Source organism: Leishmania martiniquensis, chromosome 32 (genome assembly GCF_017916325.1).
Source record: "Leishmania martiniquensis isolate LSCM1 chromosome 32, whole genome shotgun sequence".
Taxonomy (NCBI): Eukaryota; Euglenozoa; class Kinetoplastea; order Trypanosomatida; family Trypanosomatidae; genus Leishmania; species Leishmania martiniquensis.
Window position 1 is genome coordinate 1,045,250 of NC_090167.1, and position 27,251 is coordinate 1,072,500.

A 27,251-nucleotide genomic window follows, 5' to 3' on the forward strand; every position below is an offset into this window, starting at 1 on the left:
ACGCATCAGGACAGAAGCAGGAGCCAGTGCCAGGAGTAACAGTGACGCTACCGGCGGTAGCAGGGAAAGCGATGATGCACACGCGCACTACGTCCGTCGCCGCGAGACGCCTTCAGCTAGTTTTCGAAAGTAAGTCAAGACGCACACACAAGCAGTCGCTTGTGTGCGCTGTGAGCTGTACTGATTTCGATACTCGCCGTACCGCCGGCAGGGGAGAGACAGCTGTGCCCGCCTCTGCGTGTTTGAGTTAGCGTTCAGGTGTGTGTGTGTGTGGGTGTGGGTGTGTGCCTGCAGCCCTCCGCCTCCCTGATGAGGGTGAGGAGGGTCGAGTATGTGCCAAGCGGTGAGTGTGTCGTTGGGTGAAGTGAGGCCATTGGGGAGAAAGAGAGTGACGCTAAGGAGGAGCTCAGCCGGTGCTGCTCGAGCTGAACGCAGCTCCCAAGCGCCTCGCTGTGCCGTCGCCCATCGCCTTACGTGGTCCTGCTGTCACTTCCATAGCCGCCGTTTCGACTCCTCAGACACTCGTCATGATCGGCGCGAAGTGCCCTTTTTTTTTTTGCTTTCTTAGTAGAGGTGCCGGAGAGTCCGTCGTGAGCCGTCGGAAAGTGCAAAGGCGCGCGCACACACACCTGTGCTGGGGTGTGGGAGGCGATTCCCCCCACCCCACCCCATCCCCTCTCTCCCTCACATATGTCCGCAGCCCAACACCGGTATCGCGCATGCAGAGGGAGAGAGGGAGGCGGCCTCGATGACGATCCCGTCAGGGGACTCCCATCGTCCTCGTCCATGAAATTGTTAGCGTTACGGTGCTGCACTCATTCTTCTTTCTGATTTAGTGCGTCAGCAGACTTACCCGCATCTTTTGGCACGCGCCGCCCATTTCGCGTCAATACTCTGCCTCGTATATGTCCTACTCGGGATGCTCATGTGGAAGAAAGAGGAGGAGGAGACCCACAGTCCCCCCCTCTCCCTCCCCCTCTCCCTGCCTCTCAGTGTTCCTATCTGTCGGTGTGTGTGTGTGTGTATGCGCGTGTGCCGCCTCTTTCGTCGAGTGTGGTCGGGCGAGTGAAAGCGCCAACGAGGAGGTCAAGAGAGCGACGGCACACACATGCACACACACGGAGAGAGAGGGGGGCACGCATGAGCGCCAAAGGAGGGCCACAACTGTGTTTGGGCCCGTGCAGAAACAGCCGGCCACCGCGGCTGGGCACGGTCGTGCACAAAAGTTAGCGCGGAGCGTGTGTCGCTTTACGTGCGTGCGTCTCGAAAGCGATCGTCGCTGGATTTAACTCAGAACAACTGGCAGCTTTCCAAGTGGCCACCATTTACCGTCATCGCCCACATAGATGGCCGCCAACGCCCTCTCCTGGTTGAACCTCTCATGCGCAGGTGCGCGGCTTCGTCATCAAGTGCTGCCGAGTGTACTCGTACATGGTGATGGCACCCGTTACGTGCACGTTCAGCGAGCGGATGAGTCCATACTGCGGAATCTCGACGCACACGTCGAGCAGCGGGATGAGCGGGGCGGGCACACCCTGGCCCTCCGCACCAAGCACCACTGCGCATCGCTTCGGGAAGCTGAAATGCTCCATGGGCACACTCGCCGCCGTCTGCTCGATGCCGATTATCGTGTAGCCGCGACGCCGAAGTCCCTCGAGATAGCAAGGCAGATCTCTCGGCATGACTTCCTCCCACGGAATCCAAAGCTCGGCGCTGCGCGCTGCCGCCACAAAGTGAGGATGCTCAAAGACTTTTTTCTCGGGCACCACGATCGACTCAACGGCGAAGATTTCGCCGCAGCGGCACAAGCCCGCAATGTTCACCGGATTCTCCAGCAGCGAGCTGACAACGACGATGGGCTGCTTCTGCGTGCGCAGCGCACGTGGGTGAAGCTCGTTGTACACCTCACTCGTCCACCATGACGACACCTTTTTCTGTACATCTGCCGCGGCTGCATCCACATTGCCTCCCTCCTTGCCAGCGGTGACTCCAGCGGACCTCGCAGCAGCGGTAGCGGCGGTTGCCTCCAGCATCGAATCGCGTGTCAGCAGCTCCGTCGCCTCCTGCGTGTAGTCGACGTAGTAGTCCGACGGTGTGCTTGTGTGAGGAATGCCGCGAAAGCTTTCCATGACGGACACCAGATCCTGCACTCTCAAGCTAGCACACCAGTCATGCACGCGGAGCAGCTCCATGGGGTAGAGAGCACCGATCATGCAGCAAATTTCTGTCTCCACGAAGCGTATCCGCTCGAAGGCGGCAGCCGGCAGCACCTCCGCCAGTACCGTGTTCGCCTCCTTGCGCTGGACGCAAAAGAGGCTGCGAGGGCTGCTGGCTTCTTCTGTATCAAAGAAGAGCATGTGCTGGTGCTTCGCACGGAGCTTGACGTGCTCCGGGGCATGTTGCACATAGTCGTAGAGAGCCGCCACGGCAGGCGAGAGAGGGCGCCCTTGGGCGAGACGGCGCTGGCAGAGGAGGAAGAGACCGATATGGCTGATAATGCGTAGGAGGTGCTGGTTCGAAGTGCTCTGCTGCAGAATGCGTGGGAAGAGCGACACAAAGATGCCGGAGGCCAGCGCCTCGTCACCTGCCGACTCGGTCGCAGACTCATGGGCACCGCCGACTTCCTCTTGCCGCAGAAGCAAGTGGCAAGCAATAAGGATGTAGCTGCCGCACACCTGAGGACGAAGGCTATAGCTGCCAAGGGCCTCGCTGACGATGGTATACAAGGAAGGTCGCTGCTCCACGAGCCGAATTGCATAGAGCTCCATCAGTCGCCGGACGCTTCCCATGTTGTTTACAGTCAAGCAGTGGAACACGAGGAGGCGAAACGCCTCTTCCACTTGGGCAAGCGGCACGCGCTTCTCGTCAGCCAAGCAGGGCAGCAACGCGCACAGGAGCTGCCACAGACGCATGCGGGTGCGATGCGTTCGTGAGTTGGGCATGCATGGCTCGTGCGTTACGACCGGGTGGCAGGTATTCATGCGTAGCAGCTCCATTGAGAGCGGCACCGCACGACCCGCGACGTCCTCGTGACAGCACCATAGCAACGTCGCCACGGCCATGGCGCGACCCACGGCAGACATGCAAGCGGTAGGGGGGTAGCACAGGCGCAGCGCATCCGGCCATGTGTGCAGCAGAGGCTCAGTGACAGCCACCGTTGACTCGTTCTCCTCCTCGTCGCGGTTTGTATTGAAGAGAACGGCAGCGTAGAGCACCACCTCGAACAATACGGGCCAGTTGTGGGCGGGGTCGTGCAGGATTTGCAGCGAGGCCGTCATCGCGGCGAAGTAGACATCTCGGTCCGCCGCCTGCGCATCCTTGCCCTCCCCCTCGAGGACTCGCAACAGGATCTCTTTCACGTAGTTGGGGTGGTGAGGCATAACGTAATGCAGCACCGTGAAGGCGAGGGCAGCGAGCCGCGTGTACTGGCGCGCCCCGACCTCTCGCATATGCTCCCACATACCGTCCGCGATCGCAACGTAATCTACCACCTCCGGTTCATTCGAGGAGGCTACCCAGAGCAATACGTCGTACACGCTGGCAAGGTTTGTGGTCCAGCACTCGCTGAGCTGGCCGAGCGCGTAATCCTGAACGCGCGCTACAAGGCCAGATGTCCGCATGGAAGCTGAGGCCCCGGCGCTGGTGGGCGCATGCTCAGACGCAGTCCAGCATAGAAGAAGGACGTACAGTGCGTTGCACACGTAGCGGCCCCGCTGGCTGAGCAGCATAGGCCACGGCAAGTTTGACAACGCAGTGGGTACCGCACTTGATGGAGCGAGCTGCGCTGGAAATGCCATGAGCTGATTGATGTACTCTTCTAGCACCTCGCGTGGTAGTAGCATGGCGATGGGGCAGCGGGAGCTGGCGGCGGCGGAGAATCGAGGGGCCTCCCGGCACGTTGGAAGAGCGGTCGTCAACAGCAAACGTCCCTGCACCGCCGCCTCAAGGCCTCCGTTGGGCTGCAACTGCGGCGTGGTGATCTCCTCGTGCTTCACAGAGAGATACCCGCATAGCTCACTCTGAAGTAGGCGAGCTGCGTTTCGGTTAATGACCAGCAACGCCGCCAGTCGCTTCCGCCTCGCCTCCTCGCCACGGGTGGTATTGGCACCAGTAGCAGAGGCGGCCTCGTATGAGACGGCACACTCTTGGAGGAGACGCATCAGCTCCTGTACGTGCTGAGGGGCGTGCAGCACCTCTGCAGCAGCAGCGGCAGCGGCAGCTGATGCGCGTGTAACCGAGTCGCAGGCGATCGAATTAAGACAACTTACAGCAGCAGCCAGCACATCGAAATTTTCGGTGTTCATGAGCGCCCAAGCTGAATCAGATTGGTCGTATGCCTCACCATCAAACAGCACGCGGTCGGCGTGCTCACGCCGCCGCGTCTCTGTAGCGTCGTGGACGCTGCGCAGGCCTGCCTGCAAAGCCGCCATAATGTGCCTGTGTATGGCAGACGCCATCGACTGCAATGTCGTGCTCACTGGCCACAGCTGTGCGCACACCGCACCGCCGACACTGTGATAAAACTCCACCAGGCACGCCGCGGTCGTCACCACGTGCGAGGCGGTGCAATAGGCACGCGCCTGCAGTGAGGCAATGGTGGTGGCAATACGGCCACCAATCGCTCGCACGAGCTCGGAGTGGCGACCGCATCCGGTGCGAGTGAGAGCGCCAAACAGAAAAAATGTCTCCTTCGCTGCCGCGATGCCCACCACCTCACGCGTGCCACCTTCTGAAGGTGCCCGCAAGAGCGCCTCCACCCGGCAGAGCAGTCCATCCACATCCAGCAGCGACTCCACGAGTGAAGGCGCCCCCTCGGCCCACCGTTTCCGCCGAGCCTGCGACTGCTGCTGCTGCGCGCTGAACTGCACAAGCCACTGCTGAAGAAAGCGCTCCTCCACAGACGCGCCGACGAGGCCGTACCGCCCACACGCGTCCATGCTTGCTATGCTGTGGCCTCCCGACTCGCCAAGTGGCCCACATAGGCAGTACAGGCGCCAGAAAGGCGAGTTAAGCCGACAGCGACGCGGGGATTCCGTCGCAGCTGCGAACGTTGTGAGCGCGGCGAAAAAGATGACTGTCACGCGCACATCCAGCCAAAACGGCGTGTTCTGCACAGCGTCATGCATAAAAAGGTGCAACCGCTCCACTACCCCTCTAGCGAGTAGGACAGGCTCCGCATCGATGCCGTCGTTCAGAAAAACACGCGCAATAGCGAGCAGCGCACGCGCCAGCACGCACACGGTGAAGCGTGGCGGCTTTGTGATGGCCGTGTCCAGCATGCGCTGCAGAGCATCGATACGACCCGTCACGGCGTCGTTGTCGCTGGAAGACCAGCGGTGACTGAAGACGGACGCATAGAAGCCCTCCACCTCCTGTGCAAGCGGTTCCACAGCTGGTACCGCCTTCACCTCTGTCCCCTCGAACGCCTTGGTGTCTAAAAAAGAGGCTGTGATGGGGACACGATCGATGTCCGCGCACAGTCGCGGGTCCGACGCGCTCTGGAAGGCGTACTGGAAGAGGAAGCTTGAGGAGAACGACCGCAGTACGCGCGGCGGCAGCGCCCACAAGCGGCGCAGGCCCACCTTGCGCACCCCGAGGTTTGGGTGCAAGAGAAACTTGAGCAGCAGCACCTCGATCCACCATGGATGCAGTGCCGCATCGCTCCTGCCACTTGTCGATGCCGCGGCACTCTCACGATGGCTATCTAGCTGAGCGACGAGGGTGTCCAGGCGCGCCATGACGGGCTCGATGATGTGCCAGCCGTACTCGTTGAGCGACTCCAGCACCAAGAAAAAGTTTTCCCAAGCAACCGCGCTGAGCGACTCGCCACTTGAAGCAGCTGCGCTGCCTTCACCCCCGCCAGTGGCACAGTCGCTGCTGCTGGTGGTCGTGCACCAATGAAAGAGAGGGTGGAACTCAATGATGGAGGGCAGGACCGTAGACGGCGCGCCGAGACTCGCCCCCGCCTGCTGCTGCTTCCACTGCTCTCGCTGCTGCTGCTGCTGCTGCGTCACGTGAACGATGCGCTTTAGAAGATACACCACGCGAAGCTGCATGTTTGCGCGGTGGCCGGCATCAATCTCCAGGGCCGTAAGACTGCGACGCAGCGCGCTGCTCAGCACCGCCCAGAGAAACTTTGAGAAGCGGAAGTCCGTGCGCGGATCGAGGGAGAGCTGCCGAAAGAGGAAGTCAAACAACGCGGCGATTAGCAGCACGATTTCGTCGCAGTTGTCCGCATGAAGCAGCAGCTCTGCATCCTCAGCAGTTGCACCTAATGCAGGTTGTGGGGAGGCCGGCGAGATGGTCAGCGCCGGCGACAGCGCACCTGGGTGGTTCGCGAGGGTGCGCAGAAGATTCTGCACGACAGGCGCATGCTGCTCCAGCCCTTTGCTCCCGCCGACCAGGAGCAGGGGAATTATCACCCGCTGGCAAATTGACGCAACGGGTAACGTGCGCCGATGCCTCCTCCCCTGATTTCCAGGGGTGGCGGGTGCATGGGTGTCCTTTGCAGTGCCCGCCCCGGCCACGGTGGCACCGAGAGAAAACAGGCAGCATTGCAGGATGTCCACCTTCAGCTCTGCGAGCCTCTCGGCAGAGGGGAAAGGGTAGCAAGAAGGAATGGCGATGCAGCTAGACAGTGGAGCCTCCAGATTGCATGCGCTTGCGTGGAGCGCAGGAGCGTGAGCGCCAGCGCCGTTCACTGCAGGCCGCTGCGTCGACAAGCTCGCGCGCTTCCCAATTGGTCCCTCCTCCCTCGAAGCCACATCCTTATGAACTGATGAGCTCTTCATAACCGACCCGCCAGTTGTCGTGCGCTCCTCCAGGGTAGCGCCGCGCAGCTGGAACGGCGTGCACGCCACCATAAGCGATGAAATATGACCGAACAGCTCCGTGGCTGTGTACACGCTGAGACCGTCTTCGCGCCCTGTCTCCAAGGCCTCGCACGCAGCGCGCAGCACCTGCTCGCAGCAGTGCATCGGCAGCAAGCACAACTGTGCGGCAGTGTAACAGGCCGCCATGCGCGCCTCCAAACAGAAAGGCGGACGCGCGCTCAGTAACTGCACCACGCTGGCCTGCCAACGCTCGCCGACGTGATCAATCCACTCACGTCCCCCACTGCCCGCATCAAAGTCAGATCTGTGTGTGTGAGCATAGCCAAAAAGTGCTCCGGAGGCGGTGATGAGGGCTGCCGCATACTCGGGAGAAACGGACTCGTCCGACATACCCTCCTCCTCGCCAGGCGCTGAAGACAAGCGCGCAGAACTGAGACAGCTACCACCCTGCAAGAGGGCTGCCCACTGGCGCGTCATCATGTCCTCTAGGTGCTGCTGAAGGTCCCCAGAGCAAAACGCGACTGACAAGTCGCAAGCAATCAGAAAGAGACGCGACACCCACTCACCGATGTCCTCAAAATGGCTAGTGCCTCCTTCATTGTGTCGCGCGGCAAGCCGGTGAACCAGGGAAGTGAACATTGGCGGCGGCGACCTGCTGTGTGAGGCGGCAGAGTAAAGCAGCAGTGAGGAGAGGGGTGTCGAGTAAGAGGTGGGGAGAGCAGGGGTGGTGGTGCGTCGCGTGCGCGCGGCGGGCTTCCGCGTTCCTGCGCACGGCGTCCATTTCGTCGTGGGGGGAGGGGCGAGAGGCCACGGGGACGACGGAGAGGTGGGGCACACACAAGTGAGGCGCGCAGCACGCATGCAAGGGGGCGAGGGGGCGGTGCGCTGCATACTGTGTAAGTGTAGGGCTAAAGAGCAAGGCTATCAGGAGGGAGTGCAACGTTAGCACTCGACCAGCGCAGCTAGACGCAGAGAGACGGTGCGCGAGAAACACCGAAAAGCGGCATCGCAGTCCACGAGCAGCCCCGCCCCCATCGCGCTCATGCGGGAGAGCCGTGTGCGCCGACACTTCCTTGCACAGAAGAAAGAGAGCGGCCGGACGAAGCAGCAGGCAGCGTCACATGGGGAGGAGGGGCGAGCGGCACAGCAGCTACAGGTGTGGCTTTATGGCCTCCACGTCTTCACCGCCTCGGCCTCTGCTCGCTTTCTAGCAGAACTCGAACGGCGGCGCCACGCGGTGGTCCATGGCAAACGTCTGCGCGTCCGCCTGGGCAGACAGCCGCAGAAGACGCTCCGCCAATTCTTCGCATCCCTCACTGACAGACCTCCGTGTCACTCCGTCCAGGGCATCGGCGTCGCCGTTGCGCAGAAGCCCCTCCAGAGGCACTGCAGAGCCGCCTCCAACACCCGCGTGCAGGCCTCCGCTGGGCCGACGCGAGGCACATACACCGGCGGCGGAAGAAGCAACGTCACCGTGCCGAGCAGAGCTGCCATCATGCAGCAGCGGGGCGGTAGCGATCACAGGCAAGCATCGTAGCGTCGACACCTCCAGCTCAGGCGCTTGACTATCCGCAGCAGACCCGTTTCGTCCTGGGCACCGCCCTTGCAGCGGCTCGCGCCCCGCACCTGCCAGAGGCACGGCATCATCTCCGCTACACAGCGCACTCATATCGCAGAGTGCGGCCCTTTCCGCGTGTGCGCTGTCCGAAGTCACTCCCTGCGATGGCACTGCAGAGGCGAAGTAGGAGTAAGGGGGGGAGGAGCGGCTCGAGACGCTCGAGCTGGGCGCCGTGCTGGCACTGCTGCCGCTGCTGCTGTGGTTGCTGGAATTCGAGCCATTACGCATGGCAGCGGCCACCCGCATCACCCGTGTGTCCCGCCTCTCTTGAAGAGCGTAGTGCTCAAACTGATCGAGCAGCGAGCGCTGCTCTTCGGTGAGCAGCAGCGCCGGAGGGGTAGTGGCCATCACACGCAGCATGTGCTCGTTCCGCAGTACCACGGCTGCTGTCTGCCCGGTCGACGGAGGAGCTGAGGAGAAGAGGGGAGACGTGCACGGGCGCCAGGATAGATACACAGGGGTCTAGCTCCGCGTGATGCAAGCGGAAGATAGAGCTGCGTCCTTGAGCAGAGAAGCGCCAGCAAGCGTGTGCGGCAACGGCCAAAGCCTTTCGCGCCCTGCGAGACGGTCGATGAGGGGGCCGAATGCCGGCCCAGAGCCTGGGGCGCGGGAGAGGAGAAGGAAAGCGGGGAGAGAGCGTCGTGCACGCCGTAGCGCTTACTCGCGCATGGCTCGCTATCGCTGTCTGGGGCGCTGGTCCTTTGATCCTCGTGAAGTGACTCTGAGGCAGGGAGAAGGGGGGGCACAACGAGGGACGAGAGGAAATAAAGGCGGCGATGCATCTCGCGGGGTTCTCCGCAGCCTCAGTGGCGCTCCCATCAGCCGTTTGCCGACTTCGCAGGGGATCGCAGCGCGGACGCTGTCTCCACAAGAGGCCCCACTGCACTGCTGCACCGAGACCACACCAGCCGTCGCTGCGAGCAGCATCGCCTTCGCCGCCTTCCCCTTTCCGTGCAGCTCCTAGATGACGCCAAGCGGCACACATGGCGGTAGACGGCACGCGCCAGCGCAGCACAAGCGCAATGCGCGTGCATCGCCCAGCGGCGTCTCGCCATGGCATCCGCTGCTAGTGCGTCCTTTCCCTGCCGCCCCGTTCCCCGGGCGACAGCAGTTACCTCTTCTTCCCCCTTTTCCTCCCTCTCCCCGGAGCACTGCTCGTTGCGTGGGCAAAGGTGAGGCGGGGGTCGGTTTGTTTCAGCCGTATTTCTGCTCGCTCGCTGTAGAGGGGTAACCACACCAGCAGGCACACCTGCAAACAGAGAAAGATTCAGAATCGTCTGCAGGCACGCCGGCCGCCGTCAGGATTTGGGCCGGGGGTGGCGCTGAGCCTGTCGGACTTGCAACACACGCCCATGCACACGCGCACAGGCACACGACTACACCCATGAGAGGTGCCCACGCTCGTGCTGGCGGTGGTCGGAATGAAGGCCAGAGAGAGAAAGACCGTCCTTCGCTCCCCTCGCGAGCATGCGTGTGTACGCCTGCGTGTGCGTCCCTTCCCGATGAGCGGCCAGAGGCCAACAACCGTGAGCAGCAGCGGGCACTTCTGAACCCGTGTGTATGAGTGCCCGCCTTAGCATGGAGAGTGGCATTGTTTTAAGCGAGTCCCTCGGCTTCGGCTGCCGCGTAATCCTCTCCCGCATCCGCGACCCCTCTCACCATCCTGGCCAGGCCGCGGCTGTACGCTCATGTGCGCACAGAGAGAGACCGAAGGCCACGTCCACACGGACTTGAGTGGCGCAGGAGAGACGAGGAGGGGAAAGCAATCAAAGAGAGAAAGAGAGACGGCCCGTCTCAGGACACGCACCCCGTACAGCAATTCAACGTAAGCTCGTGGAAGCACAAATATATGGGTATAAGTGTGTGTGCAAGCGCCGCTTCTTTCGCGTGCGGCCCCATGACGCTCACAGTTTCCTGAAGGAGTCTGAGACCGCGGGTGCAAACAAAACAAAGAGAGGGCGAAGCACACAAGTAAAGCACGAGAGGGGTGAAAGCAACTGTCGTCTGCCTGCGCCCTCTCAAAGCCCCGCGCATCCTCTGTAAGCATCCCGACTACTCCAGCACATCTGCGCATGGCGCGCAGACATGCTGAGCCGTGAGCCGCCATAATAGAGAGGAAACGGGCCAGGGGAGCGTCGAAAAGGAGGGGCGCGGGGGCACAATAAGGCGCTCTTGACGAGGGACAGAGATACCGCATGCGGAGAGTGTCGACGACGGGGAGAGAGAGGGCAGCACAAGGGCACAGAGCAAAGGCAGGCATTAGAAGTGGTCGATGCAGAGAGAGACGGATGGAGAAGACGAAGAGTTGCATGCGATAGGGGAGGAAGCGCAAGCATCCGCACGCTCAAAAAACGGAGAACACAAAACAAAAAGGCAAAGTAAAAAGAGAGAAAAAAGCCGCACGCCCAGAGACATTTCTGACACTTACCTGGCGCTTTTTCCTTTCGGGCCCAGCATTTGGCCGGTCTAACACCCACACAGACGCACGCCTCAGCGGCGGCCGCATCAGCTCCGTGCTCTAGTCCCGCTTCCTCCTCCGCAAAAGAAAAGCAGCGAGAAAACACGCCTATTCGGGGGGGACAGAGAAATGCGGAATGGGTGAGAACCAGCGGTGGCAACGGCGGTGATAGAGCGGTACAGAATGTACACGCGCAGACACGCACCTATCACGGAGGTCCGCGCCGAGGCGGAGATGATGTAAAAAGAAGGGTGAGACAGCCGCAGGGGGGAGGCGGCACTCACAGGCCGTACGCTCAGGAGTTTAAGTTGGAAAAACAGAACGCACTTACAAAAGATTAGCAAACAAATCGAAGGGAGTCAATCGAAGAAACGAAAATGAAAAAGTAAACTACACAGCAATACACTTTCGTCTATGTGTGTGTGTGTGCGTGCGTCCGCTTGTACGTAGCGTTCACCCATCCGTCCGCTCCCTTCGTAGATAGCCCGCCATGTCGGGCGCAGGGAGAGATCGAGACAGAGACACAGGCAGTTGTACACTCGCATGCAGAGGTGTGTACAGGCGCTTGTGCCGTCCGCTTCGTAGTCGCTTCCGCTTACTCGCCTGCTTTCCTCCCCATCCTCGATCCAAAAAGGCCGTGATGAAGCGCTTGTCTTTTCTTTTTGTTGTGCTTCGTCACGAAGCAGTCGGCATGCGAGAAGACGCGGCAGCAGCGGGGCCCCCTAAGGCATCAAAGAAGAGATGGGGAGACGCGGCGCATTCGTATGTATCGGTGCCTTCGCTTCCCGGGGACTCCCCCTGCCCGCAGGCCTATCTGTGTTTGCCTCAGTGTCTACGTGCGCGGCAGAGAGAGACGGTCCAGGAGAAGAGGCCGAAAACAAAAAGGGCCCATCATACGCATCCATGGACGCATATGAGCACCCAAAGAGGAAACAAAAAGGGCAACGAGAAAATAGACGCCACAAAGAGAGAGAACGCAAGCAAACATAATTTGTGTGAAACACGCTTTACAGTCTTACACCTTGATCGGCCAGAAGAGGTTCAGGGCAACGAGCACCACTTGTCTGAGGGGTTCACCTGACCCTCATGGGTGCGTTGTGCTTAGGCAGTCTCCCTGCCTCTCTGCCGTTTGTTCGTGGGCTACACAACAAGAGGAGAAATGGTCTTTTTGGGGGGGGTATTGGCGATAGGCGAACAGATAAAATAGCGGGGAGAAGGGATGGGGAGAGGGGGAGAGGGAGAAGAAAAGAGAAGTCGTGAGAACCGTAACTGAGGAGGGGGAGGCCCCTCTGCTCCCATTCGTCACTGCGCCCCACCACACCGCAGCAGGGGAAAGAGAGAAAAAGAGATGTTTAGAGGTACGAGGGCAGAGCCACTCTAAGAGGGGCAAGCACAGTATGCGGCCTCTGCACCACCACAAACGGACCAGCGAAGTCGGAACGCAGCCAGTTGCAGGCGCTGGCACGCTCAAGGACCGGCGTGGGTCACGTAAGACGAGCCGCGGCTGTGGCTGCCGCACGCCCTCGCATCCCTCCTACTCAGGGATCTCGCTGAAGATGGCAGCAGCAGTGCCGAAGACGACGGCGACAACCCCACCAACGAGCAGCACCATGCAGCCGATGTAGTTCAGGACGCCGACCTTCTGGAGCGTGAAGCCACCCGAGTAGATGAAGAAGTACGCAGGAAACATGAAGCCGAGGAAGCCGCCGCAGATACCGCCGAGCAGAGAGAAGACGATATCAATGCTGGGAATGAAGAGACCACAGATGAGCGCGGCAAGGGCGAGAAAGCCACTGACGATCCAATTCAGCCAGTCCTTCACATCGGACGTCTTGCCCATATGCAGGCAGTAGTAGATGGCATCACGCGAGGGCTGAATACAGATAGCGAAGCCGACGCACAGCTTGATGCAGATGCCGATGTACGCAACCATGAAAAGCGGGTCCTCGAGCGGACGGTACAGCAGCAGAATGGAGTCATTCACCTCGGCGCCAAAATCGCAGTAGCCAAAGAAGCCAGAGAAGAAGTTCAGCAGCGCCACGAAGACCATACTGATCGTCGCGTCGCGCGTCATGCGACCGAGCGTGGGCTTCTGCATTTCGTCGAAGATCTCAAACACGTTCACCTGGCAGATAAATGCGAAGATGAACAGTGTGAGACCGTTGACGGCCGGCATGCCGCTGTTGGCAAGCACGATGTCACTTCGGATACCGTCCCTGAGGCCGTTTCGGGCGGAGTGGATGATCATGCAGATGACGAAGAACACCACAAAAGTCACACCGACCACAGACGCGTAACGCAGCGAGTTGATCTCCTTCGGCAGCGACAGCGTGAACATGCCGGCAAACCAAATGAGCCCGACGAGAAGGCGTCGGCCGTTGGGCGTCTTCAAGAACGCGTTCGTGTTAGGTCCCTGCAGCAGCGGCGACAGCAAGTCGCCGACAGAGATCACGTACCCGACACAGGTGCCCCAGCAGAACATGAGCATGAGGAACGCCGTAAAGTAGTCCCACCCGCGGCCCAGCATGCCACGTGCCATCTCCTCGTACGAGCGCAGGCCCGTCTTCAGCTTTGCCTGCCCCAGCAAGCGAATGGAATAGATGGTGCACGCGCACACAATGGCGAGCAGCACAACGGAGACTACCATACCAGACTGGTGAAAGCCAGACGGCACAGACACAATGCCCGCACCGAGAGTGGCGCTTGCCAGATTGTAGATGTTAGCAACCAGCCCACCGTGAGGGATGACGGAGTAGACCTTCTCGATGATTCCCCGCAAGCCAGTAGCGTTGGAATGCTGCTTAGGCAGCGCCTCAGTGCTCGACGAGCGGCGAGATTGGCCCGTACCAAGCTTCAAGGGAGTGCCCACAGCACTGTCTGTGGCCCCCAACGCCTCGTCTGCTGCCGCGAAAGGATAGTGTACACTCGCGAGCTCTTCGTCAAGTGTCTCGAGGCGGTCATCGCCCTTTCCACGCTCGCTGCCGTCCTGAGCGCCACTCATGGTTGCCCTGTACAGAAGCGGGCTACTTTCGTACCCGGCAAAGGAGGGGGATAACGGCGGTGAGATGGTATCGATCGGCGCGGTCTCAGAGCAAGGCACGATACCCGCCACACGCGTCGGCTACCAGCTGACTCGACTGTGCAGAGAGGGCTGCAGCTCAGCGAGCACGGTGCCGTTGGTGCCTGCGGGTGTCAGAGGAAGTGAGAGCAGCGTGTCCTGCCGTCCGCGCTCGATGTTCTTGAGCCCTCCTTTGTGGAAGTGAGCCAGCGGCGAGAAATGGAGCGTGCTCTGTCCGTCTTTTTTCTGTGCCGGCTGTACGGGAAAAGGCGTGTGGGCGGGTGTGTCCTCCGGTTTCCCCGCTTTGTTACGTACAGCTCTTATGAGGAGGCTGCACACAGACGAGGCAGGGGGCGGGGGCGGATGGTGAGGAAGCATGCGACACCGCCGCAGAGGAGTAACGGCGGCGCCATGCAGTCGTGCGTGGAGAGGGAGGGTGGGCGGTGGGGAAAGCGATCGCGTGACGAGGAGCGGATGCGGCGAGAGGGAGGGGGAGGGAAGGGGGAGGCCGATGGAGAGTGGGGCGGTACGAATCGCACATGAGAGAGAAACCGGTGAAGCGGATGCGTGCCTGTGGCATCCACCCCCGCCACCGATACAGCCAGGAGAGGGGCATCGGCGCGACCGGGCCGGCGTATGCTCATCCCCGCACGCGCTGCTGCACAGCGGCGGGCAAGCACACGCGAAAGGCACCCACGCTGCCGAGGTCTCCGCAAGAGAGGATGAAGTAGGGGCGTCGAACAGGCGCAGACACTCGGACAGCGAGGGCGGCACTCACCGCTCTCACACAGAAAGGGGAAAAAGATGCCGCTGCCGCTGCTGATGGGTGATAGGCATTAGTGTGGTGCAGATGGCGATAGCGAGGAAAGAGTGCACTCGCTGTACGCCGGCATACATACACACATAAGCACGCAGAAAAGCGCAGATGTGCTCACAGCGTCACACCGTTGAGGAAGTGCGGGCGCAAACGTGCACGTGCACATGAGCGAGGGTACAACATGAGAGCAGCGCGACGCGTGAGGAAGACACGCCGGCACGCGCACCGACACATACGCGCGCACACGTGCAGGCACAAGGGCGCACCGCCTACCCATGAGGTCATGGCCTTCGGCTAGTCGTCCAGGACATCCTTGACGAGCCGCCAGCCCCACGGATTCTCCGGGCACGGGTACGGCGGCACCAGCGGCTCACCACGGCGGCGCCTCTCCGCATCGGCGGCGGCGTGCTCCAGCGCCTGCTGCACCGCCCTGGTCCCGGTCCCCCAAAACAGAAGTGGCTTATCGGGCAGCTGCCACACGTGCCCAAACAGCTGTGGCTGAAACGGCCTCTTGCCCTTGCGGAACGGGTCCGCAGAAAGGGCCTTGTCAGTGTCGCGGACCTCCTTCCAGGCCTGCACGTCCGCGGCGGAGACGTAGGACATGCCCTCTGGGATGGGCAGCAGCGGCGGCCGCTCCGCCTCCTCCATGGCGTCCAGCCACTCCAAGTCAGACTTGACGTCCGCCTCCAGTACGTTCAGCAAGCGCTGCGTCACCCTGTCCTTCTTCTCCTGAAGCAGTCGCTGAAGCTCCTCGGCGTGCCCAGCGCGGCTGCCGTCCGCCTTCATGAGGCCAACCCGCTGCATCACACGAGTGAATGCCCCGGCCTTGGCGGCGGCCCTGCTGCGCCGGCGCGCCTCCCGGCTGTACGTGCGGATGACGGACTGGGTGATGCGGCTGATTTGTTCGAACAGTGCAGCAGCCTCGGCGTCTTGCTCAAAGACGTTCGCACTGACGGCAGTTGAGGCACCTGCGGTGGCAGCAGCAGTGGAAGCCGCTTCGGCAGAGCGGGCCATCGATTCGCCGCCACAAGCCTCGGCGACGGGAGCTGCTGCGGCGTCGACAGACTCGCCAAGCGCGGCCAGCCGCTGCTTACGCTCCATCAGCTGCGCGTAGAGACGTCGGCACTCCTCCGCCTCTGCAGTCTCCTCGACGCCCTCAAACATCTTCGCGTTCTCGCGTGCCTGCGCAATCTGCCGCTCCATCTGAAGGTAGGCGATGTAGCGCAGTCGCCGCTCGTGCAGACTCTTCAGCCGCGGGTCGTCCGGGCGCATGAACATCTTCTCCACCAGGCGCACAGCCTGCTGAGTGCGCCCGCCAGCAGCAGCCCGCCCCGCCTGCATCGCGGCTTCGTGGCCTGACGACACCGGCGCCGCCACCTCGCGCTCCGCCCGGGCCTGCAGCTCCAGCGCTGCACTATCGCCGTCTCGAATCGCCTCCAGCCGCCTGTACTCCGGCGTGCGCTCGAGCGGGATGCGGACAAGGCGCTCGTACCACCGCTTTGCCCAATCCACCGGGTGCGCCTCCTCCTTGGCGGCGAGGTACTGCACAACGTCCAGCGTGCTGAGCTTGTTCGCGTCCACCGAGTACAGCCGTCTGAGGCTCTCCGTGTACGCGTCGAGGCCCTCGTCGTCGGGGCCGTGGCGGAACCCGCGGGAGACGGTGAGGCGAGCAAACACCTCACAGAACTGCATAAACCTCTCCTGCGCCTCCAGCTCCGTAATGAGGCTCTCCACAACATCCACCTCCAAGCCAAGGGCCTTGCTCAGCGACCGCCTCAGGGCGGCGCGCCTCTTTGTCATGGCAAGCGCCGCAGGGGGCGGGCAGGAGACGCCATGGTCGGCGCCCGAGCTCCCATCCGCTGCCGAGCGCCATGTCGAGGCACACGCGCCGGCCTCCAGCGCACACGCATCCGTAGAAGGCGTCGAAGCCACTGGCTCCGTCCACCGAAAAGTCCGATGCCGCGATGGCAACGACACAAGCCGCCGCAGACGCTGCAGCTCGCTCAGCTGCCGCTTGCGCTCCTCGCGCGCCTCCTGCCGAACCCTCTCCTCCGCGTACTTGAACATGTGGCTCAGGTGCCGCTGCGTCTCGACGTTCAGGTCCGCGAGCATGTTAGCCAGCTTGCGGCGTGCCGTTTCCGTGCCCACGCCTTCGCGGCGCTGCCGCACATAGTCGGCAAACACCTGCTTCATCTGCACCATCGCCTCCTCCAGCGCGTCCGCCTTGTCGGGGTCAAACAGGCCGGCGTCACCGGACTCAAATATCGCTTGCGAAACGCCAAGTGAGCGTTGCGGGTCTTTGAGCTGTACAGGCAGCCCCATCTTCAGCCGCTCATACTCGTCTCGCACAGTGCGCGCGGGGTCGAGGTCGCGCGGGTCGACCATGGTCGTTTCGAAGTAGCGGCGCCGCTGCTGCTCCGTCGCCTCCGTCGGATGCTCGCGCAAGAGCTCGCTCATGTACTTAGTGAAGGCGTGCTTGTCCGCCATCGGCACGCTCTCCCACTCTGCGTCTGTCATCGACTTGGCACGCTCAGCGACGTCCTTGCCGACCACATGCCTCACGTGATGTCCGCGACGCTGCTTGCGACTCTTCGCTGTGCGCGCGGGCGAGGGCGGGTGCAGCGATGCAGCACCTGTCCTGCCAGGTCCACCAAGCTCTGCAAACATGGCTTGCTGCTCGAGGTGCGCCTCTTGCTGCGCCCCCATGGCTGCTGCACGGCGCAGCTTTGCGCGATGGCTGCGAGGGTTGAGAAGCGAGCTTCCAGGGTTGGGTAGCTTCTTCGCTGCCAACGCAGTCGAGCAGCGGCGCAGCATGCGTAGCAGGTGAAGGCGCGCGAAAGGAAGCGAATTATGTGTGCCTACGCCACTCCACAAGGCGCCAGGCTCACGTGTGTGGACGCTTGGGCGTGTGCTGTGATCACGCTCGGCGCCAGGCTCGAAAGAGCGCGTGTATCACGGCTCGAGCGGGTGGGAAGAACGGGAGAGAGAGGAAAGCTGTTGGCAGGGGGGAGTGGCACATGGAAGTTCTACTGGCACTCGGCAAGGCAACCGTGACGGGGCGCTGGACATTCACGGCGTAACGGGCACAGCGAGCGGTGAAGGGGGGACACGGAGGGATGTGCCGCGATCAGCGAGCCGCGCCGGCGGATCCCTCGGCTCCCCACGCCCCAAGGGGCTTCCTCGCAGTGACAGGTACACCGCCGAGGCCCTCGTCCAGTGGAGGAGGGGGAAGCTGCAACGAGCCGAGCGCCGCGACGCCTACGACGGTTGGGTGCCCCAAAAGCAGGCTTGGTTTCCTAGAGGCCGCAGGTGATGCGGCCAGCCGCCAGGGAGAGAAGAGGCGGCATCGACAACTGAGTTCGGCTTCGCACACGCGCACAAATGCGCAGATGCGTGCGCACATCTGCCCCGTGCATGAGCGGCGGTGCTCGGCACACACTGACAACACCACCGACGCACCGAATCACCCCGGCTCCGAGTCGCCGCGAGACACGCAAGGCGGACGGCATCCGCTCACCGGCGCATCGGCACACAGACACGGGCACACGCACAGAGACACATGCAGAAAACTCTCTTCGATCAGCAAACCTCCGCTCACACAATGTGAAAGCCTACGAAAGAACTGAGGCAGTGAAGGATTAGAAATCGAATTCGGCAGAGCGCACGCTGAAAGAGGCGCATCACACGCACCGTCAGCAGGGCGCATACGGCGTCAACGCGCCTCCGTCGCTCGTACGTATGCGGCGCGCGCTTGCGTTTAGGTGGGGGAGTGGGGGCGCAGCAGACCGCTCGTCCACCGCCTCCGTGCACTCGTGCAGGAACAGAGATGTGAGAGAGAAGAGGCGCAGGGAGAGAGAGGGGGGAGAGCGCCAAGGCGGTGTGGGGAAGTCACGGGGCAGAGGGCATGCAGCGAGGAGAGACGTGGGTATACGACCTCACCGTCCGTGAAGGGCAGCCCGATGCACGCACCCTCTCTACGGCGCACAAGCAGCGGCTACGCCGCATACACCGCATCGCGGCACTCCTTCCCTCTCGCTTCCACCCTTCGAGGCACAGAGGCGGGCGAGAAGGGGAGGCAAGCAGCCACCCTGTCACCATCACACCACCAGCCGTCATCCCCTTCGGGGAAGGGCGGCAGGGAAAGAGCGCCACAGTACGGGACACGAGGAGAGCCTCGTGGCCGCCGTCGCGTTTGAGAACGAAAGCCGCCGGCGTGCGGCACATCTCTGCGCTCCTTTTCGCGGCCTCGCCATTCGCTGCACTCACCACTCAGAAGACAAAAAGACCCCGATGAGGGGGGAGACGGAGGACCCACTCGCAGGCGCGCGCTACGATTGCGCGCTTGACAGAGAAAGGGAGGCAGAAAGCATCGGGGAGAGCGCGCGCGAGACGGACAAGAGAGCCCAGGCAGATAAGGGAGGCGCAAAGGAGCCCGCTGGGTGCGAAAACGTGCCGTCGCCGTTTGCGCACCGCATACGCCCTCTCAAGCCCACGCACAGGCACGCGCCGTCCACCGATTCGCAACCGCCACGCACGTGCGTGAAGAATGGCGGCGAGAGAGAGAGAGAGAACGAGCACGCACAGAGAGACAAGGCGCGGAGAGCGCCACCCACTGCTGTCGAAATCACCCGAAAGGCAACAAAAGCAAGCTAGAGAGGCACGTCTGGGCAGCCGTGTGGGCACGCTGGCCGCTCTCTCTCTAACCCTGTGTGTGTGTGTGCCTCTGCGTGCGCGCGTGGGCGAGTGCCCTTGCTGTGGGGAGGGGGAGATGCGCACCTCCGTCCCCAGCGAGGCGGCACGATGCAGGCCGAAAGGAGAAGTAATACAGAGAGGGAGCGCAGGCGCCGAAACGTGCGAGGGGAAGGGAGAGAGACGGGAGCGTGAGGACGGCGTCTGCGCCGGTGCGCGCTGCGCAGGACATCATCGCCTCGGCGGCTCGACCGCAGAAAAGTAAAAGAGAGCATACGCGTGCAGCAGCAGCCGCATCCCTCCGCCTCAGCCGCCCCTCCCCCCTTCCGCGCCCACGCACTTCCCGCGGGGGGAAGCAAGAGTGGAAGCGGCACAAAAGAGGGCGCCAGCTCACACTCGGCAGCCTCAGCCCGCCTCTGGGGTCGAGTCTAAATGGCGCCTCAGCAAATAGCCGAACCCGCTCAGCGCCACAACCACCGCAGCCAACTGCACGTACACCATCCACTTCAGAGACGAGAGGGTGCGCTGAAGGTGGTCGATCTCCGCCTGTTGCTCCATCCAGCGATATCGCAGCGTCTGAAGCTGTGCCTCCCGCGCGGCCGTCAGTAGCGCCTTCTCCTCGCACATCCAGCCACCCGCATTCTCGGCAGTGGTACCGCGGCCGCCGGCTTGCGCACCTTCCCACATCATGCGATCCTGGCTCAGCATCGTCATGGCCAGGTGAGAGGTGCGCGCCATGGTGCGAGTGCTGTTGAACACAAGCAGTGTCACCAGAACTGCCAGCACCAGCAACGCCCCATGGAACACAGAGCCAAGGCCACCGCCATCGTCACCGCCGCCACCAGCGTCCCCAGCGCCGCCATCCGGCGCAACACTCACGTCGTCGCCACCGCCATCCCCGGCAGGCGCCGCCGCGCCGCCGCAGAGCTCCTCACTAATCATGTTCACCATCTGCCGATACGCCGACGTCATCTCCTTGATGGCGCGCGGGGTGGCGATATACTGGATGGCCGAGAAGGACATGCTCATCTTACGGCAGTTGCCCCATATGGCGATGGAGCAGTCGCCATCGGCGGTGTCGGCGGTGATCTCGAAGTACGCCTCGGTGCGAAAGGAGCCGCCCGCCGGCACTTCAGGCGTTTGAGAGGATATCTGATACACCAGCATCAGCTTTCCCTCGGGCGTGCTGACGTAGGCAAAACGGTGCGCCTGGTTCAGCGGCGTCGGCGTGCCGGCGCGCGGCACCTCTACAAGGGCGACGAGCGACACGAAGCGCGAGCCGCTTCCGCGGTCGCCTGCGTAGTCCCACGGGCCCACACTCAGCTTCGACTCGTTGCGCCGGTCGTGGTACCTTTTCAAGAAGTCGGTGTTGTCCTGAAACACGTTATCCCACAGCCGCTGGATGGTGAGGCCCTTTAGCAGCGTCTGGGGCAGCATAGCCTTCTTGTCCTTGCGGGTGGCGCTCGAGAACATGTTCTGGGAGATTTTGTTGTTCTTGTACACCTGCTTGCTCAGGAACTTGTCCGCGGTCGTCCCGCTCATCGGCACGAGCGGTTCCGGCATGGCTGATCCGCGAGCCCGCGAAAGGTCTCAGATACTTTACTGTATGTCAGCGGCAAGCAGGGGGAGGCGGGCAGCTGAGGCACAGACGCACCAGCGAAGACTCGGCGCCCGCACAGAGGGGAACGAGGCACTGGCGCAAACAAGCGACGGCGTGCGCGCCCGCCACGAGAGAGAGGCTCAGTGTCGCCCTTCACGCCGCGCACCTCCGCGTTGCCTCCAACCTGCGTGGGGGAGCGCAGAAGGCGAGTCCGGAGGGCGCGGGCTTACAAGTGTCCACAAGACCTGGCGCGGGTACAACGCCAGCAAGAGCAACAGAGAGGGAGAGAGCACGCGCGATACGCCTCTGTCGCTGCCGAAAAGAGTTAAATATCCTTATGCTGCACTCTCAATAAAAAACGATGGGCGGCCTCTCCCAAAAGCGCAAAAGGCCGAATGGCGAGCGTGCGCGCCGCTCCTCCCCTTCTTCACGTGAGCGTGGGCGGGGGGAGGGAGGAGGAGGAGGGGTGGCGCACCCTGAAGGGGCCGCGGGACGGCGGAGCGGGCGACAATCTCGCAGGAGGCTATGTGCCCTCCCTTTCTATTTGCTGCACCCTTTGAATACAACGCCGGGGCACAACGCCTCCGTGACTGGTGTCTGAAATCGTTCGCTTGCGAAGCAGTGTTCCTGGCACGCGAGGATGGCGGAGCAGAGCACCGTAGCGGTAGTAATGGCGGAGAGGAGACACACACACAGAGCTAGAGAGAGAGAGAAGGGATGCCTAACAGCATAAAGACGCGGAGAGCAGAGAGCACTGGGTACGTGGCCGTAAGAGAGCCACAGGGGACCCAGGCAACGCTCGCGAAACGGAAGGACGCATCCTGCGCAGCCACCTCCGATGAGAACGCAGCGGTAGAGCATGCGAAAAAGAGCGGGCGCGCGGAAGGGCTGTGGCAACAGGCAAAAAGAGAAGGGGGTGCAACAGCTACACTCGGCAGAGACGGAAAGAAAAGGGGCCGTTGGGATGCGAAGCCAACTCGATGCGCATACGCGTCTCCACACGATAAGCGTGGTGCTTAGCGCATCGTCCGCCATCATGGGCGGCCCACCTGCCTCCCCTTTCTTGTAAGCGGAGGTCGATCCTGCTCGGGCAGACGTGCGCTTTTGTTGCTCTTCGTGTCCTTCTGTAGGGTTACTGCAAGCCGACCCTCAAACAATTTCACCCGCCCATCGCCTCCGCGGTGGGGCGAGGGGGGGCTTAGGGGAAGGGGTGAGCACCAGAGGGAGGGAGGGCAGACAGCCGCGCACATTTATATATATTGAAAATAAAACGCACAAATAAAAGCGAAAGTCGCGTCCCCGCGAGTCGCCGCGCACATCTTGTGAGACACACTCCACCGCGCCAAAGTCTTTGCGGGCATGAAGAGGCGTCATACGCGAAGAAGACGGTGAGAAGTACCGAGGGTGGAGGGCGCCACGACCCCACTTAGGGGGAAACCGTCCCCGACCTCGCCTCCTCGGCTCATGCGCCTGCTTTGGCGGCTACTGATGCCTCACTCGAGTAGTAAACGCACCGCTAGCCCCTTAGAAGCGCAGGCGCTGGAAGAACCACACGCTGCTGCCAGCGTTGTAGCGCGCCTGGAACACGTGCTTCACCAGCTTCTTCGAGCGCGAGCGCCTCGACGCGTCAGACACGTTGATCTTGCCGCGCAGCTCCTTCGACATGTCCACGTTGTAGCGCGTCGGCAGAAAGTGCTTGTGGTTCACAACGCGCAGAAAGACGCCCACCTGCGAGCGGCGCGCGATCGTCTGCTTGCTCATCCCACGCACAACCTTCTTCGGGTACTTCTTGATACCAGCAAGCAGCGCGCGGCCGTACGGGCGCTCCTTCGTCGCGACGTCGGAGTTCTGCACAATCACCGCCTTGTGGCCGGCGTAGCGGCCAGCCGTCACGATCACCACCTTACCGGGCTTCAGGAACTTCGTCATCTGGAGGACGAGAGGGAGCTGGTCGAAAAAAGCTGAAGGGGGCCGCTGCACTTGAAGAGGTCAGTAGGAGGGAGGGTTAGACGCGACTCAGCACGAACAACTTTCTGTACCGCGAAGTTGGTTTTGATGAATGCGGCGGTGTACGGGGTGAGGTATATGGGTGAAAGTGACGTGGAAATGTGCAGTCGCGGCGCACATAGATGTGAGTAGGGGGTAAGAGGGTCAAGGGTACATGGAGAGCGCGGGTGGCCCGGGCGAGCGAGAGACAAAGAGCAGCGTAAAAGGAGGTATAAGAGGGCAAGGACGAAGTTGTTCGTGTAACCGCACGCACACCAACAGACGCAGACAGAGAGATGCCGGCACGCGTGTACGTGGTGAAGCTCTTACAGCCACGGTACTCGGCCCACAGAGGAAAGAGGGAGCCAGTGCTTCTTGCAGGAAGTCAGGGAGGCCGGCGAGCACGCTTGCTGAACTGCGCACGAGCTGCACGCTACGCTCTCATACTGAAAAAAAAAGCTCCCGGAAGGTGCTGCCTCACCACAACATCCTCCCATGCCCTTTTTCTCAGCAGCTGCCTCCTCCGTCGATCTCTCTCCTCTTTTTTGGTGCCGGATCCGCAACTGCGCTTTGTATTTCTTTATTCGCTTGCCTTGCCGTTGCCATTTGCCGTTGTGTGAAGAGCTCCACTCCAGTTACTCCTGTAGAGCGTGCAGCCAAAGAGAAAAGAGGGCGCTAGTGGCGGAGTGCGCACAGGCATGCATGACTCGATGGATCGGTTTCTATTTCTGGAGCGCGTAGAACACGTGAGCAGAGGTGATTACCTCGCCGTTGGTTGGTCGCACATAGGTGCACTCGCGTACGCGAGCCCGTCCACGCTCACCTCGGCATACGCACCCCCGTGCACCGTGCGCTTACAGCAGGTGACCTAGCAGTCGCCTCTCCATAACGCTAAGCTTCTGCGCGGCGGCCTTTTCCTCGTGGAGCACCTGCTCCTTTGCAGCGTCGCGTACTCCTTGCAGTGCAACACGAGCTCTCTCCGAGAGCGGCATTCTCGCGGCAGAGGAGCTCATGCCCGCCGCCTGAACCTTTTCCATGCCATTCCGTGCTGGTGGCGTCACCCTCCTCGATACTGTAGCGGTGATCGATGATGCAGACGCTGACAATAGCTGCGAAGCGTACCACCACACCTGCAGGCAGTCCTGCACCCGCATCACAGGCAAGTTCTTCTGGATGAGGTGCAGCGCTGGCACCGCCTCTGCCTCCCGTCCTTCATTGGCGAAGTGGAGAGCGAGCACGGTGATGTCGAGCAGCTCCTGCGGGTTTCGGAGGAGCAGCAGTATCTTCCTCTGCTCCAGGTTTGCAAAAAGGCACTCTTCCTCTGCACTGCCACGCGGCGGCATTCCGCCAAACCGCAGCCCGCACACGATTTGGCTCCATAAGAAGGTGTTTGGTCGCAGACTCGGTGACTTGGCAATGTCCTGTAGCCGCTGTGCCACGCGGGCGCCGGCTGTTTCGAGCAGCCGCGCAAACGCTGCGGTCAGACAGTGCCACTCCTGTGTCGTAAAGGCCCCCTGTTCAGCCCGTGATGTGGCCGACTCGCAACGCGGTCCGTGCATGGGCGCTGCACACCCAGTCCACAGCACCGAAGAAAGGTCGAAATACTCCCTAACACATGGCCAGTACCAGGTGAGTCGGGCGAGGTCGACGAAGAGAGAGCGTGACGCCGAGAGCCGCTGCTCCAGTGCCTCTATCGTCTGCAGCAGCAAGGCTGCGGAGACTCCCTCCACAGGCCCCCCAAAGCGGCACAGAGACGTGAGGAGCTCCGCCAGCAACGTCGCGGAGTTGATGGAATGGAGGGAGTCCCTTCGCTGAGGCGACGGCGGACAGAGGCGCCTGTCAATCTCTGCCAGAACCGCCTGCACCGCTGGATTCTCGTACTGACGGAGTTCAATGAGGCCGTTGAAATTAAATACGAGCTGCAGGAGCGTGAGTCGTGTGAGCTGCTCCGGCGTGGGGAAAAACTTTCCAGGCAGCAGAGCCGGGTCGCACGGCGCCTTGACAAACCGCTGCCCGTTCACCTGCCCGAGGCTCTTCAGCAGCTTCGCCTTCGCATCCGCACTCAGCACCGTGCCAAGCTCTGGCAATGCACGCACCGCACCGTAGACGACATGGCGGGACGTCACGTGATGTCGGGCAATCACTATCAGCACACTCACGTGCTCAAAGCTGGATAGCGACCGGCCCTTTAGGTGTCGCATCACTGCGATGTAGGGTGCCCTGGCGCCAACACCCATCTTCGACAGCGATGACAAGTAGCGAACGAGCTGGGCTGTGTGCACCTCGCTGAGAGCGCGCTGCAGCGGTCCTTGCAGCTGGCCACTGAGCAGCTTCATGAGGCTTTGTCGTTCCTCTGATGCTGCGTGCACGATCGACGCGGGCAGGCCAGGCTGCGCGCCTGACGCACTACTTGAGCCCGCTGCTGAGGGCGAGACAGAGGGTTGATACTGCGGCGCCTGCGGTTTCTGCTGCTGCCGTGCAGCATCCGAGTAATGCGCCACGACAAGTTCATTGAGTACGTGGACGCAATCCCTCGCCGTGAAGCTGGCGCTGCAGGACTCGATCAGCCCGCACAAGGCGCGGTGCTTGCGGGCCGTGTCGGCCACAGTCAGTGGAGAATAGCGCTGCAGAATATCTCTGAGCATGAGAGTGCTTTGGCTGCCCTGATCAGCGGAGTCAGGAGGCCGCGGTGTCGCTACCGCTGTCGACGCGTCGGGGCTGTCGGTGATGCAGGGCATGTACACACGCCAGTAGAAAGCAGCGGCCGCGACACTCGCTTGCTCACGCGAGGTAAGCGCTGCCATGAAGCGCAGTAGCACCGCGGTAGCCTTCTCGATGGCGCTTGCAAGCGTGGCACACGTGTTGAGAACGTGTGACCGCATCGCAGTGGCGCCAGCCGCCGATTTCGACTTGTCGAGATCACAGTCGGCGTGTCTAGCCATCTTGGGCACTGCGCCGTCGATGTAATCGTTCAGCGCAGCCTCTGGGATCGTACTGAGAAGCGGTAGCAAGCGGATCCGTGCGTGATGCACGACAACGGGATCGTTACGTTCGGCATCGTAGAGCACTGAGGAGAGGCGGTTCAGCAGTCGCGCGTAAAGGCGAAAACACTGCTCTGTATGCGCCCACGGCTGGCCGGGAGCCGAAGTCAGCGCAAGGAGATCTGCAAGCGCGCTGGCCCCACTGGCCAACTGAGGTAAGGTAAACTGGTGAACATCTGCATTCGCGAGGCTCTCCACGACAGCCAGAAGCAGCCTGCTATCGATGAGGCGGAGCGCCGTCAGGCGCGTCAGCCATGCGCACAGCTGCGCTATGGACAGCGATGGGACGGTGTGAAGGGCGCATGTAAGTAAATCCGGGATAAGAGGCCGACTGGCATCGAGTAGCGTGACCTCATCAGCCGCCATCAGCGCCGTATCGCCTGCGGCCTCTGCATCCGTCTCGGCCGAAGCAGCAGCACCGCGAATTTTCTCGCACTGGGGCGGTATCGATGGCGTAGAGCATGAGGATGCTGCGGAGGAGGAGGCGGCCTTCCTTAGAGCCGCCGGCCGCCGCACCATCAGCACGTCGACAAGCGAAATTAGCTCCTGCTTGCCGAAGGTGCTGAGACGGGCCTGCACTACACGCAAGACGTGCTCGAGCGCGAAAGATGCCCACGCTAAGTTGCCGACGCTCGGTCTAACGCTATGCGATGCATCCCTCGCCGCATCGGATATCGAGGAGGTCGCTTCGACAACGACCCTCGTCACACCAAGGAGGTCCACCGGCCGCTCCACGACACTGGCCAGAGCCATCGTGCGCTCCCGAACCTCTTCTATCAGCCGCGGATTAACGAGCGGCGCCTTGGCATCACAGCCAACGTAAGGCATCAACATCAACAGCGCCTCCATCACTAGCACAGTTTCAGTTGCGGTCAGCGTGTCCGCCACCTCCACCAGCTCCGTCTGAACGCACTGCACGGTACTATGCAGCTCCTCGTGCAGAACTGTGCGGCGATCGAAGCTCTCACGAACAGCGGAAGCCAGCGCATGCAGCAGGTTGGCCTGCGAACGCGCATCAGCGCCACCGCAAAGATTCCTTACTATAGGGAGAGCGTTGAGCGCTGTTGTACTTGAGGAAACGTCGAGTAAGTCGAGCCGACGAAGTGCGTGTACCGTCATGCCAACCTGATTGCTCGACAGCACGCCAGATG

At 61.9% G+C, this 27,251-nt stretch overlaps 6 protein-coding genes across 6 annotated transcripts in view; all 6 read right to left on the reverse strand.

Annotated features, from left to right (window-relative positions):
* Positions 1 to 1,379: 1,379 nt before the first annotated feature.
* On the reverse strand, positions 1,380 to 7,472 carry LSCM1_01917 (uncharacterized protein; the record flags this gene model as incomplete). Its single annotated transcript, XM_067319515.1, has 1 exon — positions 1,380 to 7,472. One exon carries the CDS (start codon positions 7,470 to 7,472, stop codon positions 1,380 to 1,382), a length of 6,093 nt encoding a protein of 2,030 aa, XP_067176064.1.
* Positions 7,473 to 8,040: 568 nt separating this feature from the next.
* Positions 8,041 to 8,811, reverse strand: LSCM1_01918 (uncharacterized protein; the record flags this gene model as incomplete). Its single annotated transcript, XM_067319516.1, has 1 exon — positions 8,041 to 8,811. The coding sequence occupies one exon, from the start codon at positions 8,809 to 8,811 to the stop codon at positions 8,041 to 8,043; it is 771 nt and encodes a 256-aa protein (XP_067176065.1).
* A 6,267-nt stretch (positions 8,812 to 15,078) lies between these two features.
* LSCM1_01919 (uncharacterized protein) lies at positions 15,079 to 17,598 on the reverse strand (the record flags this gene model as incomplete). The annotated part of the gene is made up of 1 exon (XM_067319517.1): positions 15,079 to 17,598. The coding sequence occupies one exon, from the start codon at positions 17,596 to 17,598 to the stop codon at positions 15,079 to 15,081; it is 2,520 nt and encodes an 839-aa protein (XP_067176066.1).
* Positions 17,599 to 19,878: 2,280 nt separating this feature from the next.
* On the reverse strand, positions 19,879 to 21,036 carry LSCM1_01920 (uncharacterized protein; the record flags this gene model as incomplete). Its single annotated transcript, XM_067319518.1, has 1 exon — positions 19,879 to 21,036. One exon carries the CDS (start codon positions 21,034 to 21,036, stop codon positions 19,879 to 19,881), a length of 1,158 nt encoding a protein of 385 aa, XP_067176067.1.
* Positions 21,037 to 22,597: 1,561 nt separating this feature from the next.
* Positions 22,598 to 23,002, reverse strand: LSCM1_01921 (uncharacterized protein; the record flags this gene model as incomplete). The annotated part of the gene is made up of 1 exon (XM_067319519.1): positions 22,598 to 23,002. The coding sequence occupies one exon, from the start codon at positions 23,000 to 23,002 to the stop codon at positions 22,598 to 22,600; it is 405 nt and encodes a 134-aa protein (XP_067176068.1).
* Positions 23,003 to 23,913: 911 nt separating this feature from the next.
* Positions 23,914 to 27,251, reverse strand: part of LSCM1_01922 (uncharacterized protein) — a gene marked incomplete at both ends in the record, with an annotated part of 3,384 nt that continues 46 nt past the window's right edge. Inside the window, one exon of the mRNA XM_067319520.1 lies at positions 23,914 to 27,251. This exon is cut by the window's right edge and continues 46 nt beyond it. Coding sequence (XP_067176069.1) covers positions 23,914 to 27,251 — 3,338 coding nt within the window.